Consider the following 13,490-nt stretch of genomic DNA (forward strand, 5'->3'; position numbering starts at 1 on the left):
ATTGGGGGGTAAACACTGAATGACTGCACTAGCAGGCTGGTGGAAAGCCGAAAGCAAACTTGTCAGTCATGGTTCACACATTTAGTCCCGAAAATAGAAAAGTGTCAGTCAAAAAATCCCTCACATATTTTTCCCAAGCGAGACATCAGACTCTGTATCCACCAGCTGATGCTCTGACCTCAAGTAAGAGCAGGGTGAAGGTTAAAGATTGTTGCTAATGTAGACTCGCTGTAACGATCTCACCTCTGACAGTATGATTGCCTCAATATTAATCTAGCTACGTCTCATCATTTTACTCAAGTCAATTTATTAGAGCATAAAAAACTAACAATTCATCTCCCTTTAGTAGTAAAATTAATAATATCATGCCCATTTTATTTATTAAATGATTTTTCGCAGTCCCTCGGGTAAGCTTGGATTTGTTGGTGTTTAATAATTTGCTGTTAAAACATGTCTTGTCCTTTTTAAATGGCTGTATAATATATTTAGCATTGAGGCAATTCATTTAGAGCTGGCTACCTCACCTGCCTCGCTGAGCCTTCAGAAAGACTAATCCCAGATTTGTGGATCCATTTCAAGTGTAACAACACGTAGCTAAAGGCTATTTTGATATCTATTCACAGGGCGAGAGCTGCAGGCAGGGAATTAAAGTGCTTTACAATATTACTTTTTTGTTCTCATTATGCAGTGTGATCTTTTCTTACAAAGCTGGGGCAGCAGCAGCTTAAATGGAAGACATCCTGTTGTGTGACAAGAGCATTAGCAGTTTGTATACTCTACCTACTAGACATGTTTAAGATGGGAAGAAAAAGCATGTTTCTTTCATTGATCCTATCAACCTATCAGAATACTAAATACCACAACAAACACAGGATAAAGATATGTTCCTTCGGCATTAGGAGAAAAATCTTAGGTGACAGAAAACATAATTTATTGATTAAATTAAATAGTTAATTTATTACATATTCAAGAATGTCTTGATGTTTATAATAATATTGCTATACATGGCAAGCATTGTTGTCTATGCAATGACATTGATGCAACCTTGAAAATGTTAAATCCTGAAAAACTTTAATCTTGGGAATCCTGAGATACACCTATTCAGCTTTTCATGTCTAATCAGCCAATCAAATGACAGCAACACAGTGCATTTAGACATTAGACATGGCGAGGATGACCGGTGGCCAATCTGTTGGATGCTATCTTGACAGCACACACCAAAATCTCTGAGGAATGTTTCCAGCATTAAAATGAAAGCAGTTCTGAAGGCAAAAGCTGATTCAGCCTGGTCCTAGTAACATTTGCCAAACAAACTATACAGTGAACGTATATTACCCCACTCACAAGCTCCATTTTGAAGCCAATTTTAATATTACCTACAGCAGCTCTAATATGCTTTTGTTCTCAACCAACCATCTGGAGTGAAATTTCAGGAAATTCGATTACATTGTCCTGGTTCCAAATGTAAAGTATCAAAAATTGAGACTGGCATCAACTCTGCCGACTGCACCAAGTATACATAGAATAAAAGTAAGTCTGTGTAACCCATGACGAAATATCTGAAACAAGGAGATCTGTGTGGCCGAGTGTACATTTTCACCTGTGATAGCCTCTTTAGCACTGTGCTGCACACAGTGACACATCGCCTGTGGCAATCAGCTGCCATTATGCTACAGGCGACTAAGGCTGTCCCTGTTTGTGTCCTCAAGCATCCCAGCACTAACGACCATCACTGTCAGTGCAATGACACAACTGTGTGTGACAGCACAAAACCACAGCAGAAGAACCATACACATCACTTTCTGTCATCCAGATGCTCCAAGAGTATGACTGGGCCAGGGAATCATGCAGTGATGCTAAATTACACAGCAGTTTATTTATAGCCTGGCAGTTTAGTAAGATTGTTAAAAATGAACCAGATTTTGCAAACAAAAATGTATCTTTCTGTTACATTAAAGATTTGTGAAACATACAGATCAGTTGAATAGATGGTTAGATAATGAGATGATAATAAATCCACACACAGTCGTATCAGATCTTGTTTAGTAACAGATGGAAGCTATGAAAAGTTTAAAATACTGGAGGACATGAAAGTGTTCCTCACATGTTTGCATCGTGGGCCTCAGGGCAGTGGTTCTACAAAATAATGAAAAAGGCAGCAACGTGACCCTATTTCCTCTACATATGTGTTACCGAGACCTCGATAAACATGATGCAGTTGCCACAAATCTGTGTTTTTATAATATTTTAAACACTCTAGACACAGTAATTAAATATAAACTGAATACTGCACACATATCAGCTAATGTTGTACTATTTTAGCCTGTCTGCAGACAAAAACACAAAAATTCTTAGCAGATGATAAACCAAAAATGTAAGGAGGAACTGTAACCAAAATATGTAACACAAGGACTGCTAAGAAATTATCTCAGTGTTTTAATCAGACCATTTATGGCTTAAAATATGTTTATGAAGGATCTTTAAAGTAGACTCAATCTGCTATTTTTCCCTGCATGCATGATTCATAAGCTTTTTGGGGTTCTCCAAAATATTATGCAGTAGGGTTAATTTAATTAATACTGCAAAATGTTGATATTAATATCAACATGCCAAATAATATTTGCATTAAAATCTGCAATCACTCTAAAAAGATTCTCCCCCACATAAAAATGACCAGAGATTTGACACTTGAAATCCCAGTAGGATGTGCCGAAAACACCTCACCCAGGAGGTGTCCAGGAAGCAACCTAGCCAGATACCCAAACCATCTCAGCTGGCTCCTTTTGCTGAGGAGGAGCAGAAGCTGTACTCTGAGCCCCTCCAGAATGAGCTTTTATGTGCAATCTATTCTTTTGGTCACTATCCAGAGCTTGTAACCATAGGTGAGGGTAAGACCATATGTCGACAAGTACCACAGAAGACCAGTACGGCATCCACATCACTGCAGACATTGACAGAAGGATTGGCGCAATCTCCCACTCTGCTCTCACCTCTTGTGAGCAAGAGTTTAAGACATATACTTAAACTTCTTGACTTGGGACAACAACTCACCCCTAATCTGGAGTGAGCACTCCAGCTCACTTCAGATTTTCCAGCTGAGAACAACAGCTTCAGACTTAGAAGTGCTGATTTTTTTCCCAGCTGCTTCACAATCAGCTGAAAACTGTCCTTGTACATGCTGGAGGCCACTGTTTAATGAGGAGGAACCAGATAACAACATCATCTGCAAAGAGCAGAGACGTAATTTGGAGACCACCAAAGCCGAAGGTTTCTGTCACTTGGCTGCACCTAGAAATGTTATCCATAAAAGTTTTAAATAGTATCAGTGACAATCTGCCCGGGCAGAATCCAAATCTCGCTGGGAAGAGGTCCAACTTACTACCAGCAAAGGAACAAGCAGTAAGTTTAAGTCCCTATGCAATTGTACAGGGACTTAATTGCCAAAAACAGTTCCTCTATACTCCCAAAGCATTCCCCACAGATTGCTCCAAGGTACGCAGTCGAATAGCATCTCCAAGTCCCCAAAACACTCAATGCCAATTTCCATAAAACCAAACAAAAGAACAACTTTCCCATTCAGTCTATGCACAAATCACCATTATTCATAATTCTCTCTGTTGGCAGATAAAAGATTTATGAGGGAATTGGTATTCCTTTCTTGACTTTGTAAAACAGAAATAAAATATTTTGGGGGGGAATATTTTTTTTTACAATAAAGTGTACTTTTTTTTTTATTCCTGGAATAAACAGTCTCTTTCCTCTACACTCTCCATGCCTATGTTGTGCTCACAGATGCACAGCAGGTAGCAGCAGCTGCTTTCTTATTCTTATTACACATATGCTTAACAGTAGTATAACAATAGTAACAAAATTACCAATAACAATAGTAATAATGATTAACGAATTCTAACTCAAATATGTCTGAAGAATTTCATTCGTCTTTGTGACCACAAAAGTAAACTTTCTTAAAAGCCCCGGTAATGTTAGCATACCATCCAACCATTCACCCATACCACCCACTGGTGATCACTCACTCTTTGCGATTAAGGACCCACTTACCTCACACCAAGTCTCTCTCCCTACTGTTGGATAGACTCTGTTTGAACTACAGCTGGTAACAGAAGTTCATGTTCTTGCTCTTGAGATCTGCTACAAGCTCTAAGTAGAACATAAGGAGGTGGAGAGCTGGTGCTGCTACACAGAGCAGAACATGGACTACCATCTGCTGGTGCACTACCATCTTCGTCTCACAGCAAGAGGGGCCTGGGTTCCAATCCAGCAGCCAGATGGGGTCTTTCTGTGTGGAATTTGCACTGTCTCCTTGTGTCTGCTTGGGTTCGTTTTTTTGTAATTTTGTATTTTTCCCCAGAAAACAGTTCAGTTTCCCCAAGTTTAACATTGTATTTGTGAACAGGAGGTCGGCAGATTTTTTAAAAAGCTAATTAATGAATATTACCACTTAACTTTGTGACAATTTAACAGAGCAACAATCACTGCCTGTCCAGTAAGTTCTTTATTCTGTGGATGGCCTTGCATATCCCTGTTTTGGACTACAGCTGCAGATGGCAGTCCTTGTTCTAGTCTGTGTAGCAGCACCAGCTCTCCAAGTATGCTCTACTTGGAGCTTGAAGCAGATCTCGAGGGCAGAACAAGAACTTCTGTTACAAGCTGTAGTTCAAACAGAGCAATTAGAGCCTGTCCAACAGTAGGGAGAGAGACTTGATATAACTGAATGATACTGAGGACACTGAACAACCTGACCAGCCTGTCCCCAGGGAAACACTAGATAGTTAAGACCAGAGCTAGCTGGTTACCAGCAACTGAACTTAGACAATAAAACAGAGACTACTAAATCAAACACGTGAAAAACTGAATATAAAAAGCAGCTGTTTGTCAAAATGTGTCGTATCTACTGGACCTGCCAGTAATCATCAACAAGCTATCCTGAAACTGAGATCTGCACAGCAAAATTTAAGTACGGGTTGCATACATAGTTTATATTGGTTTCAGTCTAAACTTTTTACCAGGTACACCCTACTCAGCAAGACGTGTACACAGTAAAGATTTGAAATACTTGTTGAAATTGGTCTGGCAAGTAAGCCTTAGACATGTTAATTTATTTCACTGGATCTTTGTGTCTCGCAACAAAACTTGCAAAATAGGACACCAGCCCATCATTTTGGCACACATTGTTCTGGAAGTCATCTGTTTATCCGCTGACTTGTATTATGAATAGAGAACTGATTCAGATCTGCCAAACATCGTGATTGTAAATTTAAGCCCCTTTGAGCGAATCATCACAGCATCTAATAGTAATCTCCACAGATGTGCCTGCTGCTGAGAAAATCTCTAATTAGGAAAATGTTTAACTGGCTGGAAAAATGTTGAAAAAAATAACGATTCATGACTTAGTTTCCCATATTTTCTTCGTTACTGTGATCCCCCCAGTCACCCTCCTCAACAGAGACGATGGGGTCAGTAGCAGATACACTCAGTATCTTGCTCAAGGACACTTCAGCAAAACAGATGCTGGCTGTCAAGGGGCTCAAGCCACGACCTTCCAAATGAAGGACGCTCTCTTTAATCACTTTAGCGCTAGACTGTTGTCTGACAAGGCCTTTGGCATCACCCAGTCATTCTCATGTGCTATGAATGGCCCATGGGCATGTGCAATTCAATATCCAACACTGGCTTTTTGGTTGAGTCAAATTAAACCCTGAAGAGTGGACAGCCTCAGCTGCATTCAAGGACAAACATCAGAACTAACCTAAACCCTGCCAACCTCTCTCATCTGCATATGTCATCTTTTTCCCTTCATTTTTTTAATGTATCAAACAACCTCCGAAAGGCACACAGATTCCAAATATTACTTTAGTAAAGCCAGATATATTGGAGAGTAATGAGGATGTAGTGCCATAGTCAATTTCATGAGCAAATCAGTGTTTCGTCAGCAAATTCTCAGTATTTTTAAACCTAATAAAACATTCAGCTAAAAACACATAATGCCAAAAGGGTGTGTGTCTGCAGTCTAATCTAACTGCAATAATCTGTTATTCCTATCATTTTACCTTTTTTCATAAGCTATAATAATGTTAATCAGCTTCTGCAAAAAATTCAAGGCAAGAAATAATGTTCACATTAGTAGAACTCTCTTAATGTGACCAATAATAACTAGCTGCCTTGGTTTTTTAAAACGGCATATTTGCTGCTATGGTAAGAGAAAGTTACAAAAAACTATATGCGTTTACCAGCAGATCAATTCTTATGTCATAAGAAACCATGTTTGAATAAACAATTATTCAAACAGTATAAATACCCATCTTCTATCAGTCTAGTTCATTATACGCAGCAACAATCATGGCAAGACTGCTGATGTGACAGTTGTCCAGATGACCATAATCAACACCCTCTGCAATGAGGATAAGATACAGGAGGTCATTGCTGAAAAGGCTGGGTGGTCACAGAGTGCTGTGTGGAAGCATATAAATGGAGAGCTGAGTGAAAGAGAGAACTGTGATAGGAAAAGGCGAACAAGCAATAGGGATGACATGGACATGAGATGATTGTCAAGGTGATTCAAGATTGTGAGAATGTTTCACAAAGAGTGGAATGATACTGGTGTCAGTGTATCAAGAGACACCACACACGGATGTCTTCAGGAAAGGAGCGGCAACTGTCAGACTCCTAATATCAAGCAATCCCTGAACAAGAGACATCACGAGTGTCTTACCTGGACTAAGGAGAAAAAGAACAAGACCACTGCTCAGTGGTCCAGAGTCCTATTTTCAGATGAAAGTAAAAGTTTTGCATTTCATTTGGAAATCAAAGTCCTGGAGCCTGGAGTAAGAATGGAGAGGCACATAATCCAAGGTGTTTGAAACCCAGTGTGAAATGTCTGCAGTCTTTAGAATGTCATCTGCTGGTGTTGCAGGTGGTGGTCCACTGTGTTTTATCAGGTCCAAAATCAATACAGCAGTTTACCAGGAGATATTATGTTGACAAGCAATATGGAGATCCTGTGTTCCTTTTCCATCAGCACCTGTCCACAGTGCAAACTACTACCAAATGGTTTACTCACCATATTATTACTGTACTTGACTGGTCAGCCAACTTGCCTGACCAGAACCCCAAAGACAATAGCCCATTCTCTACGGGGTATTGTCTAGAGGAAGGTGAAAAACACTGGAGCCAAAAATACAGAGAACCTGAAGGCTGTAATCAGAGCTCAAGAATCACAAAATCTCAGCAGTGCCAATGATGCACTGATGTAGTAATTCATTGTAAAGGAGCCCCAACAAAGTAGTGAGTGTACAAATTAGCATTAGATATATACAAATCCAACAGAGAGGGATCTAAATCAGCCACTCAAGTAATCCGCGGTGGGGCAACCACAAGAAAGCTTGTAACAGTAAACATAATGGGACACTTAAATAACCCTCACCAAGGTAAACATATAATTTAAAGAAGATTAAAAAAAGTGGCTAAAGTTGAAGCTATTCGGAGTTCAGAGTGAGCCACTAGCCAGCAGCCACAATATGAGCAAAGCATCAAAGCAGTTAGACAAATGAGGAGATAAGTGAAAAACAGAACAAGGTTGCTATCCTGTTATCTGCTGAAACAAATGTAAGTAAATCACATTTGTTCTGTTATACCAGTCTTCTATGCCTGATTTTGGTTGGTAAACTAAAATGCATCAGGTAAAGGTGGGTGTACGTCAACAAATTTTCTGTTAATTATTTGTACCAGTATGAGAGCGCAATTTTCAGTTGTTTTTTTTATACACTTTTCCCCCAGAGTTTTAGTGTGTCCATTTTATTTCTGTAAACCAATGTGTTTTCATATCTAGTTTTAGTTTTTAGTTTAGATTTCGTTAACTATAAAAACCTTGATGTTACTGTAAGTCCCAGCAAATCTTGTAGCGCTCAAGAAAAGAGAGAGAACACTAACATCTTCTGAGTAAATCCTAGTTATTCCAACCTTTTACTTTCATTTAGCTGCTTAATTGAGATTTCTCATCATTTACCTTTAAACAAACTCTGCTATATTAAGATTTCTTCCAAAGAACATGAAAGAAAGAAAAAACACCTCAGAAATGCAGCTCACGATGCACTTCCTTGTCTTTGTCCTTGGTTAGAAATCTTTTGAAGTCTTCCTCTTCAGTTTCTTTCATGTCTACCTGTCCCTCACTGAACACTAAAGTCGCTTCATGCCTCTTTGCTGGAGAAAAAAAAACAAAAAAACACCCTGGGTTCCCTTCGAATGGGTGTTAAATAACAAACATTAGGTAAGACCATATACCCTGAGCTGCATAAATCTACATAACCCCACAGTACTTTTCATGAGCATGATGATGCAGTAAGATACACAAGCCAGCGAGGTGAAGCAAATCACACAGGCCATGATCACTGGTGATGGGTTTCCCTGGCAACTGTTAGGTTCTTTGAAAAACGGCCTCTGTGGTCTGAATTCCACCTAAACATGGTTTCTTTAGAAGAGGAAACACTAATGAGGAAACACTTTCCAACAGGGATCTGCTGCACGATAATGGCTGGCACTGGCTTCCCAGCTGCGCTCACCCACAGGCATGAAATGGTACATTTCAAAACCGCAGACGCAACTTAATGCACAGCTATTCTCAAGCGATGGCTGACTTACACCAGGATTAATTAGCAGACATGAAAACCTAAATAGATGCAACTATTATGTCACGTTTACATTTTTACTAATTCGGGAAGAGGGATTGATTGAATGCTTTCTGATACTGTTGATATCAATATTGTCAACCTACATTCATGTTTTCTACTGAAATGCTTTTGAGCAAAGCATGTCAGTGCTACTTAATCACTCCTGACAGGCAAACTGGATGAGAGTAAAAGGAAAAAGAAAAAGGCAAAGTTTCTAAATTAGCTTGCAATATTAGGATGAGTGCGGGCACTATGAGGACACTATCTGAAATCTACTAGAGTACTGGCTCTTATTTTGAAAGTTCAGACACTGCCTAGAAGAAAGCACAGTCCTTTCCTTTTCCTTGCGATTTCCCTACCAGCTGGCTTTTAAGCCAGTTTGCTGCATTGGTCTTGAGATCATTCACCTTTGCTTTAACAAACACAGATGATTCAGTGTCCTGCTCAAGCACCCTTGTGCATTTGAGGGAGTAGGGCTCAAACCTCTAACACTGCAAACTTTTCAATTCACAACAGTGATACTACTCCTTCCCCTGCATCTGGTGTCAGAGTTTACACAGGACCCTGGGCTCTTTCGGAAAGTATCCATTCACATTTGATGAAACAAAGTCAACATCCTAATGAAAAGAATTCATCACAAAGCCAGGACTGCTGTGAAATTGCTGTGTAAAAAGGGTTTGTGATCCTGTACATCAGCTTGAGTATTGGATTGTAGCATCTGTGTGTCGGTGAAAGTGGGGGTAAGTGTGAGGGAGGTGTCAACAGCTCCTGGAGGCTTCCACACTGCAGCTGTTGGAAACAAAAAAGTTAGAGAATATGTCGCTGTTTGTTCGATTTGTGTGGGTGCTGATGAAAGACATTTGTTGCTTCTTTTCTAATCAAACCTCCTACGAGCTCGGAGCCGCATGCCGCACATACAACGTGATGAACACATCAGCTGACTAAATCGAGCATTCATGAGATTATAAAGACATTGCACAATGTAATGTGCTATGCACTGATAGTAGGAGATGTGATGATGGAGCGTCGCTAATTACTCATCAACACAATGTTCATCTCACACTTGTTTATAGGGTTAGCCTAACTGGCTGTTGACTGTATTGGATAAAAATCCACAGGGGTCGAACAAGTCTCTGGGCTACAGCACATGTATGAAACCTTTGATATTGGAGCTATAATTTAAAAAAAGAAAACAGTTTCATTAACTGACAACTAACATGAAACACAAGCACTGTGCTGTCTATTCAAAATTCTGAAAATATGACGATAATTGTGTTTTCTGTGCTACCCAAAGCAATGTTCAGGTAGATGTTGTAGGTACTGAATAAATGAGAAAAGTAAGACCTATATACCCAAATGCCTGCATGTTAATGTAAAGCAGGGGTGGGGAACTCCAGGCCTCAAGGGCCAGTATCCTGCAGGTTTTAGATATCACCCTGGGTCAACACAACTAATCCAATGATTTGTTCATTACCACGTCTCTGGAGAACTTCAAGACATGTTGAGGAGGTAATTTAGCCATTTAACTTAGCTGTGTTGGATCAAGGACACATCTAAAATCTGCAGGACACCAGCCCTTGAGGCCTGGAGGTCCCCACCCCTGATTTAAAGGATGGTATGCTATCCTTTTCTGTAGCTCAACCTTCTCCTTTTTCCATCAACAAAAGTACTGCACCAACTACACATTACTCCTGCAGTGCTCATCCATGGAAACCAATGCCATGATGCTCATGACACATAGTTTCGGTGCTGATGTTATTGCCAGAGGAGGTTTGGAATTCTGCATTTATTCAGTCAGCAGAACGTTGTTGACTTTTACCATTTGCACTGTGCACCTCAGCACTCAGTGACCCTGTTCTGTAACTTTTTATGGTGTGTCGTGGTCTAGAATAAAGGGCTATTCTATTCTATTCTAGATGGGAAGAAATATCATGAACTGACTTGCTGCAATGGTGGCTTTCTATTACAGTACCTCACTCAAATTCAGTAAGGCCATTCTTTTACAATTGTCTTTAAAGGCAGACTACAAGGAAAGGTGCTTGATTTTATAGACCTGAATTCAAAGGTTAAAGGTGTGGCCCGATACTTTTACCCATATAGTGCTTGTCAATCAACTGTAAATTAATTACAAAAATATTCAAAATGACTCATTCTCTGCTAATGTTCTGAGTATGGTTTTGCTTTAAATTATGGGTTTGAGAAACCCTTGAAACAAACACCTGGTCCAGATGTTGGGGAAGGAATGAGTGGCTGACGCTGCTCATCTGCATTGGGATATGAATAACAAGATTTGTCATGGTCTAAATGTATCCACAAAAATAAATACATAATTGAAGTCACATCCACAGAAGTAGTGTGTGTGTTTGTGTGTATATATAGCAAGATGTTCATTTTCACATTTTCTAATATTTACATTTTCTAACAGAAAATAAAAAAATAATAAAAGATTTATTGTAGCCATCATCATCTCAAACAAATGTCCAACAAATGAATGGTAGTTAGTTGTGAGATCTTATGTCACTCCAAAAGAGAAGATGTTGTTTTGTTAGGGAGTGAACTGTCCTTTTAAAAATGATGTGATTAGGAAACAGATGAACAGAATTTAAGAGCCTTTTTTGTTACAGGATTCAGTGATTCATTCTTTAAAAGCCTGCTGTAACAACGTTAACACTGTATCTTATCACAGGCTGAAGAGAAAAGACACCCAGGTCGACCCAGCCTAAACAGTGCTCCACTCTGACATCTGCGCCACTTCAAGTCACAAACCACTGGAGTGGAAACCGAGTGCAGATCTTTCTTCTGGCTCATCTTATAGATTTTAACATAACTCCAAGTTATGTAATGGCACAGTGCAAGAGATGTAGTTGACAAGCCGTGAAAGGCCAGTGGTTTCCTGCAAACCAGCTTGTAGCCTTATAATCAAAGCGGCCCTGACAGAATTGGATTTAAATATGCAAACATGCACAGGTTCTATTAATAACCAATGACCTTTATTTACAAAATTTTCTTTCATGCCCCCCCCCAACAAAAAAAAAAACCTCTGCGTGAACTTTCTAATCAAAGAAATTAAACATATATGTCTCTGGACTGTCGTTTATCATCCTATCCCACTGTTTCCACATGACTTCCACCCTCTCCCTTGGATTATTTAGTGTGTGCACCCATGAATGAACTAACAGCTTCACTGCGCAGTGGTCTGTCTGCTCCATAGGATTAGGCCATGAGCCCCCAACTGCCGGTGACAAACTGAAAACTAAAAACGCCAACAGCATATGGCGCAGGGACTTATGGGATTACTCAATTAACAAGGTGACTCAGAGAGCTACTAATCTGCAAAATGTTTCTTCGACTGTGATGCATGCAGTGGAGTAGCATCTTTTGAGCACCCAATACCCAATTAAACACGCACAGAGACACCTCCGTGTGTGGGGGTGTGGTTAAGCAGTCAGGTATAATTGTATTAAATGTAAAGCCATTCGCGTTCAAGCTCTCCGGGTGCTCATACCAACAAACTACCCAACGACGTTCATTCACAGAGGCAAAAACAGCGTGCACCGCTGTTGTCAGCGGGAGGCTCATTAATTGTAATTATCCTGACACAAAGTGCGCCGCAGGCAGAAACACCACCTTCAAGTGCGTGCTGTGAGCGCTAAACGGGGCGCATGACGCACAACTGGACCAATCCGCAAGTGGACACCTTTTTCACGCAGTGACACTGAAGAAGCGCTATAAAATTCAAAGTTTTGATTCATAACCCAATATCCACAAAACTAGAATAAATATTTATGTGCCTAATTCATAAAAACGTTTAGAAAAGTCCATTTGTAATCCAGTATAATAACCTACAGTTTCTCTCTTGTTCGTGTCCCTGTTGGCGTCCCACAGGACAACCAAGCGGGAACAACACTCATAGATTCTCATAACTTATTCCCCCATGACTTCCATATAAATTTCAGACACGTTAAACAGGGATCGGTCTGCATTTGTTGTGCTGTAGCCACCGTGAGCTCGATTGGGGATGCTTACCGTGTGGAAAAGCGTTGGGTTGCACCGCATACAGGAAAGCATGGACCATGTGGAACAGAATCCCTATCGGTCCAGGTTCGTAATGGGCCAGCGTCTCGTAAACTCCCGCTGGCACATAGCCGAAATTCAACTTTCCTGGGGGTGGGAGTCTCCGCGGCTCCGTCTCTTGCTGGAGTTCGCCGGATGCCAGCCACAGCAACAGCAGGAGGAGGGTTCCCGACTTCCACATCGTGTCCAAACGAAACACCGACCTGTCCTGAAACTGGCTCTAAATTCTCAGAGATCGAGAAAACTGGACGGCGACTGCCCGGAATCTTGATTATTGTCGGAGTGGGGGATAAGGAAAGGGGAAAGAGAGAGTAAAGATAAAAGTGTTCCGCAGCTTTTTAAGTCCTGCTTCCCACCGAGCGACTTGCTCCGAGCATCGTTCCCCGCGGTCTGGAGCTCTTAGACGGACGCAAACCGGACGATCTTCTCCCACGTCCCCTGTGTTCGATGCGTTTGGATGAGCGCGCCTGTCGCTTCCACTCCGGCATCTGTGCAGCACGGGGATGCGCTGCGTCACGGGAGCGGGCGATGGTGCGCGCCGCCGTTTGCACAGAGAGGACGGGTCCACGGGGAGGTGCTCCTCCTGCCGGGGAGAGGAAGTAGAATCTTAAAGATCTAACCTACTAACGTTTTGATTGGAGAGATTAGTTTGGGGCAGAACAAGTTAAAACCACCTTTAGACAGTTTACATATATTGAAGTGCCGTTTTGAGGCACTTTTCCCTCGGGTCTG

The 13,490-nt window shown here is 40.8% G+C and overlaps 1 protein-coding gene across 16 annotated transcripts in view; it reads right to left on the reverse strand.

The window, feature by feature from the left end:
• The window catches only part of prom1a (prominin 1a), a 90,005-nt gene extending 76,741 nt beyond the window's left edge, over positions 1 to 13,264 (reverse strand). For 8 of the 16 annotated variants that reach the window (XR_001224187.3, XR_001224186.3, XR_003221492.1 and 5 more), the window contains exon 1: positions 12,711 to 13,263. Coding sequence is in view for 4 of the 16 variants with exons in the window: in XM_025910054.1 (XP_025765839.1) it covers positions 12,711 to 12,939 (229 nt within the window). In the remaining 12 variants the exon portion in view is untranslated. Of the gene's footprint in view, positions 1 to 12,710 lie in introns of all 16 variants that reach the window. The other 8 variants (XR_003221488.1, XR_003221491.1, XR_003221490.1 and 5 more) reach the window with 2 other exon arrangements.
• Positions 13,265 to 13,490: the final 226 nt, after the last annotated feature.

This window comes from Oreochromis niloticus, linkage group LG2, assembly GCF_001858045.2.
Source record: "Oreochromis niloticus isolate F11D_XX linkage group LG2, O_niloticus_UMD_NMBU, whole genome shotgun sequence".
Classification (NCBI taxonomy): Eukaryota; Metazoa; Chordata; class Actinopteri; order Cichliformes; family Cichlidae; genus Oreochromis; species Oreochromis niloticus.